General features: G+C 43.8%; 2 protein-coding genes and 1 long non-coding RNA gene across 8 annotated transcripts; 1 reads left to right on the forward strand and 2 right to left on the reverse strand.

The window, feature by feature from the left end:
- Positions 1-354: 354 nt before the first annotated feature.
- LOC111836372 (lysophosphatidic acid receptor 6) lies at positions 355-9,501 on the reverse strand. Of its 3 annotated transcripts, XM_072717645.1 has the most exons (3): positions 8,928-9,501; positions 2,566-2,666; positions 355-2,169 (listed from the first exon to the last, which is right to left on the reverse strand). In XM_072717645.1, the coding sequence occupies exons 2-3, from the start codon at positions 2,575-2,577 to the stop codon at positions 1,183-1,185; spliced, it is 999 nt and encodes a 332-aa protein (XP_072573746.1). In that variant the 5' UTR covers positions 2,578-2,666; positions 8,928-9,501; the 3' UTR covers positions 355-1,182. The 3 variants fall into 3 exon arrangements, with proteins under 3 accessions (XP_072573746.1, XP_023653329.2, XP_023653331.2); XM_023797561.2 differs by having other exon boundaries at positions 355-2,666; positions 8,928-9,499; XM_023797563.2 differs by lacking the exon at positions 2,566-2,666 and having other exon boundaries at positions 8,928-9,497.
- LOC111836375 (uncharacterized) lies at positions 7,523-12,873 on the forward strand. 2 transcript variants are annotated; one of them, XR_011993631.1, is made up of 4 exons: positions 7,523-7,884; positions 8,172-8,240; positions 11,265-11,346; positions 11,850-12,873. It is a non-coding gene; the product is annotated as an uncharacterized lncRNA (long non-coding RNA). The 2 variants fall into 2 exon arrangements; XR_002836411.2 differs by having other exon boundaries at positions 7,523-8,240.
- A 563-nt stretch (positions 12,874-13,436) lies between these two features.
- On the reverse strand, positions 13,437-17,848 carry LOC111836373 (lysophosphatidic acid receptor 6-like). Of its 3 annotated transcripts, none has more exons than XM_023797565.2 (3): positions 16,506-17,848; positions 15,847-16,381; positions 13,437-15,649 (listed from the first exon to the last, which is right to left on the reverse strand). In XM_023797565.2, the coding sequence occupies exons 2-3, from the start codon at positions 16,360-16,362 to the stop codon at positions 15,062-15,064; spliced, it is 1,104 nt and encodes a 367-aa protein (XP_023653333.1). In that variant the 5' UTR covers positions 16,363-16,381; positions 16,506-17,848; the 3' UTR covers positions 13,437-15,061. The 3 variants fall into 3 exon arrangements, with proteins under 3 accessions (XP_023653333.1, XP_023653332.1, XP_072573747.1); XM_023797564.2 differs by having other exon boundaries at positions 17,573-17,846; XM_072717646.1 differs by having other exon boundaries at positions 15,847-17,848.
- Between the last annotated feature and the right edge of the window lie 273 nt (positions 17,849-18,121).

Raw genomic sequence — 18,121 nt, forward strand, 5'->3', positions numbered from 1 at the left:
GCATTGTGTTATAAATCGCCTGCTGTTTGATGCTGGTGCAGCTCGCCAATGTTGTTTTGTCGTCCATCTCGCCTGTCACTCCCCCCATTTCACAAAACTGACAAAATAAAGATTTTTTTAACTAATGTTACATCTAGCAAACAGTTTAAGTAACGGTTGTGTCATGGGTGTGAATGCGTGCGGCAGACGACATCCCATGTAGTTGTTAGGCAATAAGGTAAACTTTGTCGTTCTGCTACCAATCAAACAAAAGTATAGACTAGGCCAGTCGTCACTGTGTTTTACCTGTTTTTAACCATTTAAGGACACAGGATTGCAAGTATAAACTTAACCAGGAAGTAAAAAGAATACCGGTAGAAAGAAACCAAGAGAGGTTTTATTTAAAACCGAAATTCTAAATGAAATGGACATTTTCACAAAAAACCAAGACAACTAGTCTCCCAGGAAAGAGTATTAATTTTGCGGGAACCGGAACAAGTAGCAATCATAAAAACACAAATATATAAGTCACATGGTGTGCATTATCCGCTATATTTTAATGCTTAAAGAACACTTAAATGAACATGTCTGTATCATTTAGGCATATACTTATCAGTATTAATTCTATCTTTTGTAGGTTAAATGGACCCAGTACAGTTATCATTAGTAATGCATAAGTATTGCGAGGGAATGCAAAACTATTTCAAAAGATGTTTTCCCACTGTGACCTTATAGGGCAGGTCTGCCCCGTCCTGCTCCAGGAGAGCCACCACCCCGCAGAGCTTAGGTACAGCCCCAATTTAACACACCTGATAATCAGGATAATCAGGCCCTCAGTATGGGAACCAGCTTAGCTTCAACACAGCTGACTAATACTGAGCTGCTACTGAAGTGCCTGATTATCAGGTGTGTTAAATTAGGGCTGTACCTCTCCAGGTTCAGGATTGGGCACCCCTGTTATGGGAGCTCCCTGGTTTCCTCCCAGATACAAAAACACACGTGTCATTTGTATGTGTCACAGACATTGGCTTAGGATAGTCGTCAGACTGGAATGGGCGGGCAAGTGCAGCGGCAAACCTACAATAAGCTGTATTTTATGTACAGTACTGAATTATAGCATTTGAATTATAAGCCGTGATGCATCAAATATATTCAATATGTCCCCCAGCCATAATTGAGAAGTCTGGACTCTACCAGTGGGGTTTAGGTATTAAGAGGAACCTCAGACTGTTGATTTTTGTCAGAGCTGTGATTATGTTTAGGCAACATCCTCCAGACATTTTCTATGTCCACTTTGTCTTGGAAGGTCTCTGTGGTGAAGTAGTAGACGATCGGGTCCAGACTAGCATTGAGGCAGGCCACCAAGAAGCTATGATGGAAGGCAGTACACAAGGTGGGGTTGGAGTATTTGGAGAGCAAGCCCAGGAGGAGATGGTACGGCAGGAAGCAAACCAGGAAGACCGTCAAGTTGGCAGTGACCATGCGCTGGATTTTCTGGCTGTTGATCATTTTCATCTGGGCCACGGTGCTGCGATCAATGGCGCGGATCATGAACCAGGAGCAGACCAGCATGGTGGTGAGGGGAATCGTGAAGCCGACGGTCAGCGTAGCGGCCACAGCCCCAGGCTGAGTGGCATAAATCGGGGAACTCCCAAAGCAGATAGAGTTAGGCTCCTGGTTCTTTATCATTTTGGGAAGGTATATGGGCAGGCTAGCCCCGATGGTTAGCATCCAGACGCCAAGACACACGAACGGGGCCTTCTTCCGGGCCTCCTTGACACGGGGTGACATGGGGAAGCAGACAGCCATGCAACGATCAAAGCTCATGCATGTCAACAGGAAGATGCTACCATACATGTTGACCAGGAGGACCAAACCAATAATTTCACACAGGCGGAAAGATGGCAAATCATATCCCAGGTGATAACAGATCCGCATTGGCAGAGTTAAGACCAGCAACAGGTCAGCCAGTGCCAGGTTGGTCATGTAGACAGTGGTGTGGGAACGAGACTTGGCTGAGCAGAAGAAGATCACCAGGGCAGTCAAGTTTAGGACCAGGCTGGTAAGGAAGACCAAAGAATATACAGCCACAAACACATAGTTCTTCTGTTCAATGGTGCAATTGTGCACAGTGGAGTTATTTGACATGGTGTCTTTAGACCTTGGCACTTCAGGAACTCTGTGGAGGACCTGAGATAGAAAGGCAGGAGAAAATACATTTTTATTAAAGCGAATCAACAAAACCGGCCTTGACAACATAGCTGGCCGTACGTGCTTAACAAAGACTGGGCAGAACAAAGCTGAAAACAGCATAATGGATATGCAAATGCCTTATACAATGTTACACAAACTTTACATTCAGTAGGACAAGTAGTGCATTAAAATGGATGTGAGAGGGATATAGGGCTCTCGAAGGAGCAAACAGGCACGCTTAGGTTCACTCAAAAACACTTTAATAAGTAATACAAAATAATCTCGCATTTACATCAATACCAAGCTATCATATCGAAAGCAATGCAAAATAGCCTCGTACTACAATGGGTATCAAATACTATATACATCCATCCATCCATCCATTATCTATACCGCTTTATCCATCTGGGTCGCGGGGAAGCTGGAGCCAATCCCAGCATCATCGGGCGAGAGGCAGGGTACACCCTGGGCAGGCCGCCAGTCCACCACAGGGCCTAGTATATATATATTATAGCTAATAATAGTAGATGCAAAGATACGAATATATATGTAGAAAAGAAGCAATGAAACATAAAAGAAGCAAGGAAACAAAAAGAAGTTACGAAATATTATCACAGGCGGTGATAATTACTTGCAAGAATCAATGAAAGGCATAAGCAGCTGCAAAGCTATTTACACTCAGACGTGCCCTCATCACCCACCTTCACACGCGGACTGGGGAGCCCTTTCAGTCCTGGCAGGAGACCAACACGTGAGTTCCGAGAAAGTGCCGGGCGATGCGCACTTTACCCCACGGCTGAGCTCTGGTCAGTACCGAGTTTTCCCCCCTTCTCATACTAAATTGGGCGCTGCGTGTGGGCAGGTGACAAGCTGGCCAGGCTCACCCCTTCCCCCAGGCAATGCGTTCCCCAATTCCCACTTCCGTCCAGGTAATACTGCTTGCTTAATGCCTTCCCAACCCTACTAAACAAGATAAGGTCTTCTGTTTCCTAAAGACAAGATAAGTGTCCCTCATACCAATCCTCCCCTTTCCTTGAGGACGAGATAAGCATCTTGCCAGTGCAACATATGGAACCACTTATTCTCCTCCTCAGGAAGAACACCTTAGAGAATCACAAGGTGAGCATCTTTTTAACAGCTTAAGCATCCCATAAGTTAGAAACAACAGGATAAGTGTCTTTAAACAGAATAAGTTTCCCAGGACAGTAATTTTTATGACTATCAGCATCCTGGCCCCTTTTATAAGAAACAAGTTACTCTTGAAAAATAAGTTATACAAATAATCAGCAAAAAACACATTTATACAGTTCAACCTTGGCACAATAATATTATGGGTGAATCATGGACGATGTATCTGAATTTTAAGTAATCGAACCATCTAAGCAGTTTACATACTACGTGGGTGACGTAATCGTCCGCGAGTTCATCCTAATACAAGTAGAGAGAGAGGAAATAAGACAAATTAAACTTCTAGGGCCGTGTTTCCCAATCCGGTCCTTGGGGACGGCTAGACAGTCCAAGTTTTTGCTCCCTTCCAGCTCCCTGTCATACAGTCGACATTTTTGCAAAAATCTGGACTGTCTTGGGACCCCCAAGACCAGATTGGGAAACAGTGCTCTAGGGGTCCAATGCCAAATGGCATAATGGCTAATATCATAGAGGTCAGAAGTAAGCATTATTTTGCTTTTAGAAATCATTTTAAGAGGCCGTGTTTCTGTTCAGTTTCGTTCAGGCATTTGGGTGACATTCAGTTTGTGTTTAAGGCTGGGTTTATTACAGACAGCTGTTCAGGAAAACCGTGCACAGTACTTACTGCAATTTTCCAAAACCAGATATGTATGTTAGAAATTAATACTTAATGCCTGTGTTACATAGCACTGAAAGTCTGTAGGTGGCTGATGTCATGAATCGTGTGGAGATAAGTTGCCGATATGCAGAGCCACTTAGCAGATCTGCTCCAGTAAATCACTGGGCCGAGGCTACAGCTGTTAAGTGGCTTCAGAGGAAACAGTCCTGGATAAGCAGCTAAACGTCACTGATTCTGATCAGACATTGACTCCTCCCTTTAAGCTTATGCAAGAGAAGGAGTGAGTAGGAGAAGAAACATACAGGCCTGCTATAGCCTGTCTTTTCCCCAGAAAGATGAAGATACTAAACTGGAAAGAATACAGACTATCCATCCATCACTGCACACTGCACAGGGGTGCAGTGTGCAGGGGGCACACACAGGCGAGTACAGTGTGCATGGAGCCAGTCCCAGGAAGTGCAGGGGGGCAGGTAGGGCCTGGCCACATTGAAAGGCAAACTAGACCATATTATATATTTCAGATACTTTCAGTGTAGCTGAAATTTCAAACCTGGATGGAATTTGGTGTTAAGGACTGTGATTAAAATCTCATGGCCAGTATGAACAACAACCATATAAATGTGACAAGTCTGAAAGTTTGTGCAAGGTTCGATTTCCAGAGCATGATGAGGGACAATCAAATTGCAAACTGCATAACCACACCTGCCGCACTAGGAAAGCTTTTCATAGCGGCTGGGAGCCCGAGTTTAAGTTCTCGCGACGTATCATCCCTGAACGAGGCCAAAGTGAGAGCTGACTAGAGGGCAGCCCAGTAAGTGCGATAAAGCTCCAAATGCAGCGTAGCTTATTCTTACTGAGAAAATGGGGGAACCACAGAAACTTCGATGGCTTTAAAAGCAGGTTTCAGTACTAGTGCTGGCAGTTTGGTTTTTCATGGTTTCCTATTGGTTTAGAACGTTTCAGATTCATTGCAAAACTTCTAGCTGGGGAGGAAAAAAACACCCACATCTTCCATATTTACCAACGGCTTTCTGTCAAAGAGAAATAAAAATTATGGGCTATTTGAGGCCATATTACAGCATTTAATGTCGATTAGGCGCTAGGACAAGCCGTTTGATTTTTCCAATTGTGGGTTGATGGAAAATAACGAAAAGGAAATGATGTCACAATCATCCCAGACATAAAGGTGCAGGGATTCTTAGAAGTGTTTACGCTCACCACCTTCGGTATGCACTAGGATTATCTGCACACATCATACAGGTTCCGGCACTAAATGGTTGCTGTGTGACCATTCTGCATTTAAAGGGTGAGACCAATATAACAGAATGCGGATTTCTTATTTTTTTATTTATTAAGGCTGTGTCTACATCAGTGGAATGATACAGTGAAAGTATTGTGCCCCCCCCCCCCACACACACACACACACACACACACAAAATGCACTAAATGTGGGCTGTTCCTGTAAGTGATGTTAGTAAGACACTTATGTCTGCATCCACAGGGTTGCTGCATCTAACCACACAGCAGAGCTGTGATAAAAAAAACCTGATATATATGTCAAGCCTGCTGCAAGCAATACCGATGGCTTCAGAGACAGATACTGTTCATACTGGTTAAATTAAACAAAACAAAGACCATTCAGTTAAATATCTGGGGAACAAAAATTAATAATGTACTAAAACGTTAAAGTAAAGCTTAAAGTAATATTTAAGATGACTGTTTTGTACTGGAGAGTTCTTGGTGTTTTTTCCAGTTTGTGTTTTGCTTTCCTCTCTTGCTGATGTTGTTTTGTTTCACTGCAGCAGACATCGCAAATAAACACGTCCTGCATGTCTGCTTTTGGGACGTTATCTGACATACTGTAACTCTGTAGGGCCCGACTTGCAGGGCTGTGCACAGTTAGGCATTCCGCCCACTGAGAATGTGTCTAGCAAGCTGCAAATGATAAAATACTTATTATGCTTATTAAAATACTTAGTACACATGGTTTTGATATTAATATTAGGCCCATACCAGGCTTCACCCCCAGTCTTCATACTTCAGGGTGCTGGACTATGGTTGTGAATCATTAATAAACGGAGAAAGGTTGCACTCTGCATAATCAAATACTGCTTATTGTGTCAAACATCTCCACAGTCTCATAAAAATTCACTCGGCAGCAAAGTCACACTACAGACTCCACTACATATTTTTTTGATCAGTCTTAAAGTGACCCGTGGCATTACTAAGACCAAATGAACAAAGGGAAAGGAAACTCTGTTTGCCTCTCAACAGCACTCTTCCTCCAATTGATCTAACCGCACACAAAAACACCTGTCAGACGCAATTGTTTTGTATGGCTATCTCTGAATGCTGAAAGGGGGGCTGAGTTCTACCTGGGGGGACGACAGACCTGGTGGGCCCACATGTGCTGCCGCATTACAAGTGGACATGTGAAATCTGTGGTAGTGTCCAACTTAGTAATGATAGTGTGAAACAGTTTAGCTAGTACGGTCAAGGCTCGGTTCAGCTAGCACGGTCAAGGCTTGGTTAAGCCAGCACGGTCAAGGCCCGGTTCAGCTAGCACGGTCAAGGCTCGGTTCAACTAGCACGGTCAAGGCTCGGTTCAGCTAGCACGGTGAAGGCCCGGTTCAGCTAGCACGGTCAAGGCTCGGTTCAGCTAGCACGGTCAAGGCTCGGTTCAACTAGCACGGTCATGGCTCGGTTCAACTAGCACGGTCAAGGCTCGGTTCAACTAGCACGGTCAAGGCACGGTTCAGCTAGTACGGTCAAGGCTCGGTTCAGCTAGTACGGTCAAGGCTCGGTTCAGCTAGCACGGTCAAGGCCCGGTTCAGCTAGCACGGTCAAGGCCCGGTTCAGTTAGTACGGTCAAGGCTCGGTTCAGCTAGCACGGTCAAGGCTCGGTTCAGCTAGCACGGTCAAGGCTCTGTTTAGCCAGCACGGTCAAGGCTCGGTTCAGCTAGTACGGTCAAGGCTCGGTTCAACTAGCACGGCCAAGGCTCGGTTCAGCTAGCACGGTTAAGGCTCGGTTCAACTAGCACAGTCAAGGCTTGGTTCAATTAGCACGGTCATGGCTCGGTTCAACTAGCACGGTCAAGGCTCGGTTCAACTAGCACGGTCAAGGCACGGTTCAGCTAGTATGGTCAAGGCTCGGTTCAGCCAGCACGGTCAAGGCTCGGTTCAGCCAGCACGGTCAAGGCTCGGTTCAACTAGCACGGTCAAGGCTCGGTTCAACTAGCACAGTCAAGGCACGGTTCAGCTAGTATGGTCAAGGCTCGGTTCAACTAGCACGGTCAAGGCTCGGTTCAACTAGCACGGTCAAGGCTCGGTTCAGCTAGTATGGTCATGGCTCGGTTCAGCTAGCACGATCAAGGCTCGTGTTACGCCCAGCTCGTCCGATCCTCGTGTGTGCCACGCCCCCCTCGTTACCTCGTGTTAATTCCCGATTGTGATTCCCTGTTATTTCTGGCTAGTCTGGTGTATATTAGTCCGCGTCTTCCTCTGTTTCCCAGATCAGTCATTGTAATGTTTGATGTTCGTCGCCTGTCTGCCCTGAATAAAACCCCGTGTTACAGTATTCGCGGCTCTCTCGCCTACTTCCCCGTTCGCCCGCACGCCGAACGTAACAGCTCGGTTCAGCTAGCACAATATTACTCTTTTTCAGGGCCTTTACACTCTCAAAGGATCCAGCTTAAATTGCTGTCAATTTTTGGTTCAGCTATCTATGAAGGACACGAGCTTCTCCTCCTGAGTATTTCTTCTTCCAAGCTTTTCATTTCAACTTTGGGGTTTGGTTTACTATCTTTTAGAAGTAAACGCTTGTCTAAAATGTTGATTTTTATTATTTTTGCCATTATTCAAAGCGACCTGTCACTGCATAGATGCACCGTTGGATCAATGGATGGGTTAAGTACGAGTTTAATTTTCTGTTTTTTTCATTAGAGTGGTTTTTTTCCCAAGTCACTTTTTCTCACTAACATGTGAATGAAGTGGCACACACATTCCTCTTTTGGGTGACTCGCCTTCACAACATTCCCTACAGTATGTCTAGGTGTGATGTGGAAGACTGACCAAGCTCGCGCCATCATTATACATTGTGGGGACTGTGATTTGTCATATTACGTATAAGCTACCGTGTGGAAAAAGTGTCGCTGCCTACACCTGGTTTCTGATAGTATTTTGGTTGCTGTAGGATCCTTCTAAAGGTCACAGATACCCAGTGATAAAGCATAACCGTCTCTGGAACATGTTCAGATGTTAAGTAAGTATTCATTTATTATTGTTTTGAATTTGTACTGACTCTTTACAATTAATACTAGTTTTGGAACGTGCGACCACATTTTCAGCCTGTTTCGGTCTTTCGAACTGAAAGACAATAATGTTTCGGCGTATAAGCGCATACTCATCTAACATAAACTGGAAAGCCCCCAAAAAAAGTGTTTACATTCTGCGGCGAAATCTGGCAATCATGACATCGCTTGTGACAATCTACTATGTACCTCCCACAGTAAAAACAGCGGTGAGTCTTCAAACAACACTCCATTCAAATTAAAAGTTATTTTAAAAAGGTTACATTATTGTCTTATTTCTCTTTTAATGTTACTATCCCTACCTTTTAATAAACCAATTATTATAATAATTTGTTTTAGTTTAGTATATCCTAGCACTTTGATTTTCAAATTACGCGGAAAACCTCAAATGGAGAAAAGGTTTGAAATGAGTTTTAATAACAATTCAGATTCAGAACATTTCTATTATCCCGGAGAAGACAACATTGAGTATGAGCATGTGAATGTTTCGCACGCCTGCTACTGTCAGTGCTGCCAGCACATATGCACATTCACGCAATTTTATATGTTGCACTGGCAAGGTTTGCTTTACGTTGCGCTGAAGTTAGACAACACCGTGCAAATAAATGTTAAACTTATAATAGCAAAAGAGCGCTTACCTGATTTCTTACTGCAAGTTCTGGGTGCGCTTGTAGTCCAGGAGATGAAAATTAGGATGTATTTAGCATTTGATCGATATTGCTCCCGGTGAAGCTGTTGAAATATTCAAATTTGGGCTATATGGCAACACATATATGAAAAAACGGGGGGGAATCCTTGAGATTTGCGGGCTCTTTAGCTTATTTTCACGTTCACCTTTAAGTAGTTTTTCTCTTGCATCTGTAACATTTGACTCAGCAGCGGCGTGTTAAGCTGCAGACTCAGCCACGCGCCGCCGCCTGTTTTCTTCCTCCATCGCGATATTGGCTCCAACATGCGCACGTCCACCCACACCAGCAGCCATGCACACACAGCCGCACACAGAGAATGACGTCTCTCACAAACATTCGTACTCACTCATACTCACATCAGCAGTTGTGCACACATATAAAGCTTCTCACACACAAAATGACTCCTCAGTCTCACCCTCAAACTGATGCTTATAGGTACTCCTTAAATATACGCCAAACAGTTTGCACACTGTGGCCAAACAGCATTTTCTTTAGATGAAGTTTGCAAGTGGGCAAAGTCTGTAGCTAACAGTGATTAACCTGGACATGTGTGCCGTGTGTAGGATTATCTTTCTCTGTAGCTACACCGTTGTTAATTTTTGTGTATGTGACAGCTTCTTTTCACAAAACCAGGGGTCTCTTTTTAACCCAACGCATAGTTTTGCACAGATGCTGTCTGAACTCCTTTATGTCTGTATGGGCAAGCAGCTATTTTCTGCTTTCAGAGCTGAATGAGGAAGATGGTCAAGCTGTTTTTATGTAAAGCAGGTGGAAGTGAAAATAATAGTACAGCGACAGATACACTTGCCTTTCCTATTTCTTCATGAGCGTATGTGAAATATCCTGTCCTTAGTATCATCATGGCTTATGTTTCTTTAGCATGAAAAATGTATTTATCTCTCAGATAAAAGACAAAAAAATCTCTCGGACTGTGCACATTATTTCTTGCAGATTCAGTTCCTAGAAAATCCACAAACAAGCAGTGAATTTTTCACAAAGCGATAAAGAGCTAGATTACTATCAAGGCAGTGACATTTGCAAAGAGAAACGCTTACAACAATTAAATGCATAATTCAAACCCCGTTACCTCCTGTAGATTGACAGCCTTGCACCAGATTGCATGTTGACTGTCAGTGTTTATCTTTAGTTGGTTATCTAATTACACGGGGCATTCAGTACCGTAAGGCCTGCATCTGGGACTGCAAGCAAACGTCTCAGACTTTTGAAGAATGTGACTAACTGATCACATTACCATCTGGTCTTCCTGCCTGCAGGTTGAAGTACCGGGGAATTTTACTGGTCTAAAAAACACCAGGCCTTGCACATTCACCAGCCACGTAATGATCATATCTTCAGTCGATGACGACTTTGCTTGCAGCACCTGTGTTGTTTTTATATTTGTATATTCATTTTAGGGTCTTATCTGTTGTGGTTCATATAAACTCACCTTTTCTGTTTTGCTAAATTTCGATGTGTGAACTTCGACAGACCAGGTTCACCCCATGAGGAGACACCTGTCACCTCTTTAAGGACCGAACACTTCTACCACAATTCTTGGACCCGTGGTTCGCCTTATAAACTCTATTCAGTATGTTAAATTCTTTGAACTGGCATTGTAATGGCAGTTCCATATTTCTAGATATGGAGATAAAATATGGCACAATGTGTCAAAAGATCTACAAGTGGGTTTCACAACCACATCCCACCGGCTTTTCTGTGCAACAAATACTGCACAGCAGACACATCGTATTTATTGTGAAGGCGAGGCAAGTCAATCTATACAGCACAATTCAGACGCAAGGCAATTCAATGTGCTTTACACAGACAGAAGGATACATTTAAATAAAAGTCATTAAAATCACAGAGGACGAAAAAGCTTAACTTTCTGGACAAGGTACAAATGAAAGTCTTAGGATTTTCACGTGTAACTAAAGAGAACTAAGTAGGAGAAGTCTTCAGTGTTTTAGGACATGTTGGTGACCCTAACCCTAACCCCAACTGAACCCTATATCAGTTGGTAATCAGTTCAGTGGTACACTTTGCGAGACCCACGGCTACCCCAAAGCATCCTGGGACCGTTCTTTTTCCATTGTCGTGTTTGTGTGGAAAAAAAAACTAGCAGACATCAGACGGAGAGGAACTGAGAGTGTAAAGAGGGAAAAAAATGATCCATCACTGAACAAGAGACAATGAGAGACTGGGGTTCCATGTCTTTAACCAGAACCCTACTGGCTGCTGCAGAAGTAGTTGCATGTATGCATAAGATTATTGCTGGGACATCCACAGACTCCAACCGAAAGGGGGACACACGTTGCACCATCCATCCAACCACCCATCTGGAGACCCGGGAGCTGGAGCGGAATTTTAGGTAAGGAAGTTTTATGGATTTTGCTGTGGCGAGTGGCCCCTGAACGAGGCCCTTAACCCCCAGCTCCAGGGGGGCTGCATGTTAGCTGACCGTGTTATAAGACCCCCCCCCCCCCAAGCTATGGAGACTAAGACGGGGTCGGCAAAGACAAGCATTCCAATGTACCTGTGCAAATGGCAAATAAAGCATGCTTATTTGTTTTGTCATTGTAGTTTTACTTACTAGTACTTATATATATTCACATACTTTCATAAAAATAGGAATCATGCACACATCACAGCTATGTCAGTGTCCTACAATGCTGGATAATCAATGGGCACGCGTAGTAAAACCCAGTCACTGCACCATTGAATTTAAGGTGCAAAGAAGGAAAAATCTTTAACGAAATTAAAACACTGTCTACTATAGTTATTGTACAAAAGTGACACTTGGCTTGTGGTTGTGGTTAAATACCACTGTACAAGGATATATAAAAAGCTAAACCAGCTTCCTTTTTTAAACAGGTAACTACTGCTTCAAGAGCAAGTAAGAATCTGGGGAATGTCTGAAATTTGAATATCAAATATTTGAATATAATGAAACCTAAACTTGGGGTTGGAGGCTGGGAGCATTTTAATATCACAAGTGGATGTGCTGAACCAGATGTGTTTATTACTTCATAACCGCAAAGCAAAATGCAGAAGTTGCCACTTCTCTACAGAAGAAAAACAACTGTACTGTAAAACTTACGAAAATAGACAAAACATACTGAAAAATGCATACGGGAGAACGACATCTTTGGGCCACAGAAGTATGGCAATTATTCAAAATAGTCCAAGTTTCAGTCATCACATAGACTGCGCCGCAACCATGACAACCCCCATCAGTGTTTGTATGACAGATACTCGGGACCTTCTCTAACCCTGATGCAAACTAAAGGAGCCTCCTGTCAGATGCTCACAAACACATGTTTCTAGACCACTTGCATTCTTGCGTCAACTCCACCGCCAGACCACGCAGAACCAAAACGCTTTCCTCGTTTTCAAAACGTGCACAGCAAGATGATGTTGTGGGTGTTAAATGGGCTGTTTCTCCTCGCAGCTGTTGCTAAACATTAAAATTTACACAGAGAACGTGCACAGATCAGCTACATATCTGCCCAGTACAGCATCACAGTGAGCCAAGAACTGGGGAAAGTTCGTTCACCAGAGTTACTTTCATCTAACTGGAGAATACAGTTAGATCATTTAAATTTTAATGGTTTCACGAAACTAAATGAGAAGAACTTGGCACAGGAGCAGCACCCTAGAGAAATAAAACAGGCCTCAGTGCTTATTGTACAAGACAGAACTATATGTTAACACGAGAAACACAAGAAAGTTCTCAAAATCAGACCAAGATAAAATATGACTCAAAACAAGAATTTGGTGTTGATCAGTCAATTTGAAACTCTCACGAATCTCACCAACTACAAATTCTCAGAAAGGCAATTGCTGTACATTCTATAAATAGTGTTTGTCTTATAAAAATAAAAGTAGCAAAAATTAAGCTTTGATGGTTGTATGCTGGCTTTGTCTAAGAAATTGCATGCATGTATCAAACACTAGAGGGTGCTTCTCTTTGCGTAAAAGCCCTGTTTAAAATCTGACTACGAAACAAACCTGATTTGACACAACACTTGTAGGAAGTCGAAAATATCTCTCAAGTTTATGTTTCTGTGTGAAAATGAAATGCAGCTCGCCCACCACAAAAAGAGGTTAAAAAGCGTCGAGGTCATCACTTCATGCTCGACTCGTAGCCAGAAACAGGGCCGGGGATTGAGGGTGGACCGGCAGCCCTACTCATTGGGCCCTCCCAGTGAACTGCTGGAGTATGGGTGAATTTTGGCGGAGTCTAAACCTCTCATTTTAACATCTGGCTACATGCCTGGTCAGGAGCAAGCATTTCAAAGTGGAGGAGTTAATTTCATAATTTGACTAAGTGGCCATGTGTTTGCTTCAATACCTTTATCCATCTTACCATCCATTTTCTAACTGATCGTCGGGGTCAGGGGTCACAGGGGGCCTGGAGCTGATCCCTGGCAGCACAGAACACAAGGCTGGGACACACCATGAAATGGATGCTGTTTTTTATACATATACAAAACAAATACTAAGCCAGGTTTTGGGTTAGTAAGTCCAATATAAACGTGTAAACAAAATATCTTCATACAGTATTAAGTTTCTTGTATCAAAAGAGGCATATGATTTTTATTTATTTATAGAGTCAGAAATATTACTTGTGCAAAAGTACTACACGAGATCCCCTTGAGCTAACATCGTCTTTAACCAGAACCCTACTGGCTGCTGCAGAAGTAGTTGCATGTATGCATAAGATTATTGCTGGGACATCCACAGACTCCAACCGAAAGGGGGACACACATTGCACCATCCATCCAACCACCCATCTGGAGACCCGGGAGGACACAGAGGGGAGACCAGGCAAAGTCCACACATGCAGAGCCAAGGCAGAAGCTCAAACCCTGATCCTAGAGGTGTGAAGCAGCAGTGCTGAGCACTGCACCACTGAGCACTGCACCACTGACCACTGCACCACTGACCACTGCACCACCGTGTTCAATATGAATGAAAATAAGAGGTACTTAATTCAGCACTCCATTGGCTGCTTAATCCTGAAAATGAGCTGTAATCCTAAATTTAACTTTTGAGTTCATCTATAATTTTGTAATCATATACATGTTATTACACTTTTAGCTCTCATCTGAACCTAATTTAGAACAAAACTACATTCTAATTACAAATTAATGTTCAGCACCCAGGAGTGCCTGAAGTAACTGTAAATTTAAATATATATTCAAGGTGGAACCATCCGTAATACGGAAGTCATACCTGACTAACTTTCAAAATCTTTGGTTTCCCAAAGATTGTTACCATTGTGTAACTGTCATTGTATTTCTATCCTATCAGTTCACCAACAGCACTGTATTAACAGGCAGTAACTGAAAAATATGTTATTTACTAAGTCATCATTTACATTAGGGGTCTCCAACCTGGGTTCCATGCCCCTGTTTCGTGAACATTTTGCAGAACTTGACAAAATTCGTTGTTGATGCTTTCATGCTTCCACGGGGTGCGGCTAGAAATTCTTGGCTGCCTAGAAAAATGTCATCTTGGACCTCACAATATATTTTGCTTAGCTGGGGGTGGGGGGGGGGGTTACAGTTGCATTTGGGGCCCCTATACAGTGCCAGGCCCCCGAATCCGCCTGGATCTCCATGTCCCTGCGACGCCCCTGGTTATCAGCCACCAGATAATCAGCACAGTATTCTCCTCCACTCTTATTTCTTTCTCTTAACGAAACAAAGTTTTAAATATCCTTCAGAACGTAGCCACATTATTTTCTGCCTCATACTGGGACCATCCCCAAAGTGAGAAATATTCAAAATGGGACCCTCCCCTCATCCATAGTTCTTAATCTGTTTATAATGTCACATATTACCGGTAGGGGCTCTGCTCTGTTTTCATTTTCTGGTCCCCGGTTTGAGACAGACCCTTTTGATCTCATCATCATTGAACTACAAGCTCTTGGGTTAGTCTTGCTTTGTCCATGCAGATGGAAGCATCCTTCTTCATAAGAGGAACGCTGTGTCTTTTGGAAACCCGGTGCGTAGAGCAGCCACTGGACCAGCATAATGTTCATTCTGCAAGCCATCTTCTAGCAGGCCTCCCAGCCACCTCTAGCCACGGCCCAGCGTCCGTCTCAGTCTCTTGCTCACTCGGTCACATCTGCAGCACCTCCAGGCCTGTCTCCACTGGAAGCTCTCGGAGGCCAGACAGTACACCAGCGGGTCCAGGCAGGCATTAAAGCTACAGAGCGCCATGGTGATGCGGCGCATGGGGTAGGTGAAACGGAGGATTGGGCAGCCGGCCAGGACGTCCATGCGGGCCAGCGTGTGCAGCAGCTGGTTCAGGTGATACGGGGTGAAGCAGAGCAGGAAGACGGCCAGGACTAGGAGCACCATGCGCAGGGCCCGCCGGCGCATCCTCCGCGAGCCGCGCTGCGCCGAGACTCCGCCCCCCGCCTCGCTGTCCTCGGCCTGGCGGCTCAGCAGCCTGCAGGCGATGAGCGGGTAGCAGGTGGCGATGACTGACAGGGGCAGGAAGAAGCTCAGCACGCTCGCCAGCAGGATGACGGCGGAGACGCGGCCGTGCCAAGAGTCCGAAGAGAAGTTCTCCATGCAGGCGATGAGCCCAGACGGGAAGGGCCGGGTTGCAGGGACCCGTAGGGTTAGGTAGAGGATGACTGAGATCAGAGCTAGCCAGACCTTCAGCGGAGCGTAGATATGCAAAACATAAACAGAAAACATGCTCACTACAGATACAGATAACATCAATCTTGTGTCATCAGTGGGTAGCCACAGCAGTTTTGCATTATCCAGCAGTAAACTCCATACCAGTGCCCTAAATACTTTGCGTTCACCCATTTACCCAAACACATTGCAGTAAAACAGCACAGCCTTACCGCGCAAGATAGCAGGATCCGGTATTTAGGGTGGCGCAGCCGGAGGGCACGCAGCGGGTGCACGACGGCGAGGTAGCGGTCCAGCGAGATGAGCATCAGGAAGAGGGAGCTGCCGTACAGGTTCCCGAAGAAGAGCGCCCCGTTCACTTTGCACGCCTCCTCTCCGAAGGGCCAGTGGTTGTGACCCACATGGTAAAGCACATTTAAGGGCAGTGTGAGTGTGAAAAGGAGGTCGATGGCACACAGGTTCACCAGAAAAACATGCGAGGGCTGCGTGGCGGACTGCGAGTGCAGGAAATGTGCCAGAGCGGTGAGATTGCCGATCATAGAGAGCACGAAAACGATGCTGTAGACGATCGGCAGCATCAAGTACTGGAAATCCGCACTGTGTGCCTCGCAGCTCTCCGTCAGATTAGTGCCGTTCACGTCGGTGAGGTTAAGCCAGGCCTCATTCCCCCATGCCGTCATGCCAGGCGTGGCTGCATTAACTGCGGCGGCTTCGGTTAAGGCGTCCATAGATATCCAATTTCAAAAACTATTTGAGGGAAACAATAGAGTTAGTATATATCGCATTGAATAGATCGAATGTCCCAGCCAGACAAAACGACCATATCTGCAGGATTGCACTATAAGAAAAAAAAGATTTGTTTCCGTATTACCTGGATAAACTTTTTGAAGATGGAAGGCTGGGTGAATATCTCCTAATATTGGATTTATTTTTCCATTGGTAACTGACAATTTAAATTATATTTACACAAATTTGTTATGTTTGCTCTCCGAGACATTTGTAAGAAACAAGTTGAGCTGCCCAAACTATTGATTTTGTATTGTATAAATCAGATCATAATAATAACATTAATAACAAGCGTTAGTGTTGTGCAGTGTTTTTGTGACAGTGTTTTTGTGACATTTCCTGCACTCGCAGTTTCTTATGGATTATCTTCAACTCTGTGTTACTCCTTAATTTTACCCACACACACACACAGACACAAACACAAGCTGTTATCCTTATAGTCCTATATATGTGTCTAGTAATATCCTCGAATTACCGTACTAACCGTTTTCGAGACCTCTTCTCAAGCAGCAAGTCAAGATTGTCTAAATAAACAGGTGTGTGGTGGCATTTCCCGCGAGCGCGCTTTCCCGTTACCCCTTTTCCAGTTTCACTCTGGGCGCTTCCATGCCTATTACTTAACTCTTAATGCTTCTGTCTCTAGGCAAACCAGTAATAAACATAAACATTCACGCTTAAAGCGGAAGCCGTATTAAATCTTGGCTGTCGATTTCCACGCGTTTGGGTATTTGGACATTTATTTAGGAATAAGTTCCGAAACAACCAATAAAACTATGATCTTTTTTTTGTTGAATAAATCGCGTTTTTTATTTCTAGATATACACTTCGGACTAAATCAATGTACACTGACCAGCAACTATAGCTTTTATAAAGAGCTTAATTGATTTAAAATTGTTCCTGTAGCCTATACGTTTATAATAGCGATGTCCGGTTGCTTCTCTGTACGAACTATAAAGGAGACACACACGATGCAATGGCTACGTCTCAAAATTAAATGATATGATCAACAATAAAGCATTGGTGTTTAGAGAATAATAAATTAGTGATACAATCTGTGAAACAGACAGCATCATTGTTCAGGAAAGTCTACCCCCTAAGAACAACACACGCGTATGTCGCGATGGATTTCTTTATCATAGTTTATATACTTACACAATCCAGCTACGTTTTTAATTTCAAAATTGCGTCGCTTTTTCATGATAGCCTTTTATTATTCACATGTAGACGTTGTTTTGAAGGACCGGGTAAGATAACCATTCCCTGAAAGCGATTATTTAAAGTGTGAAATACAGACTCCTTATTGACTATATGGGAAGTTCCCTTGGACGTATTTTTTTAAAAATGAACGTGCGTCGTGTTTCTGGTATGACCCTGACGAACCTTATTTGTTATGAAGTATTGCTACATGTTTACTGGACTTATGTGTAAACCAGTACGGGTTACATCATTTGCTTTGCCCATATCCTGATGTTGGTGATCTCTGTTCACACAAAAGGGATAATTTGTCTGTAATAGGCAGCACCTTACAACACAATAAAAAAGTGTTAATGTAAGGCCGTTAATAAAAGTAAGCATTTATTCATGTACAAATTAAGCAGCTACACTGGTTGTACCGTCCACTAGGAGTCCTGCTCAATAGGGCAACATGCCTAAATAGTGATAAAATAATATTTATTTTTTTCCATTGATTGTATGCAGCCA

The sequence above is a fragment of the Paramormyrops kingsleyae genome, chromosome 10 (assembly GCF_048594095.1).
Source record: "Paramormyrops kingsleyae isolate MSU_618 chromosome 10, PKINGS_0.4, whole genome shotgun sequence".
Classification (NCBI taxonomy): domain Eukaryota; kingdom Metazoa; phylum Chordata; class Actinopteri; order Osteoglossiformes; family Mormyridae; genus Paramormyrops; species Paramormyrops kingsleyae.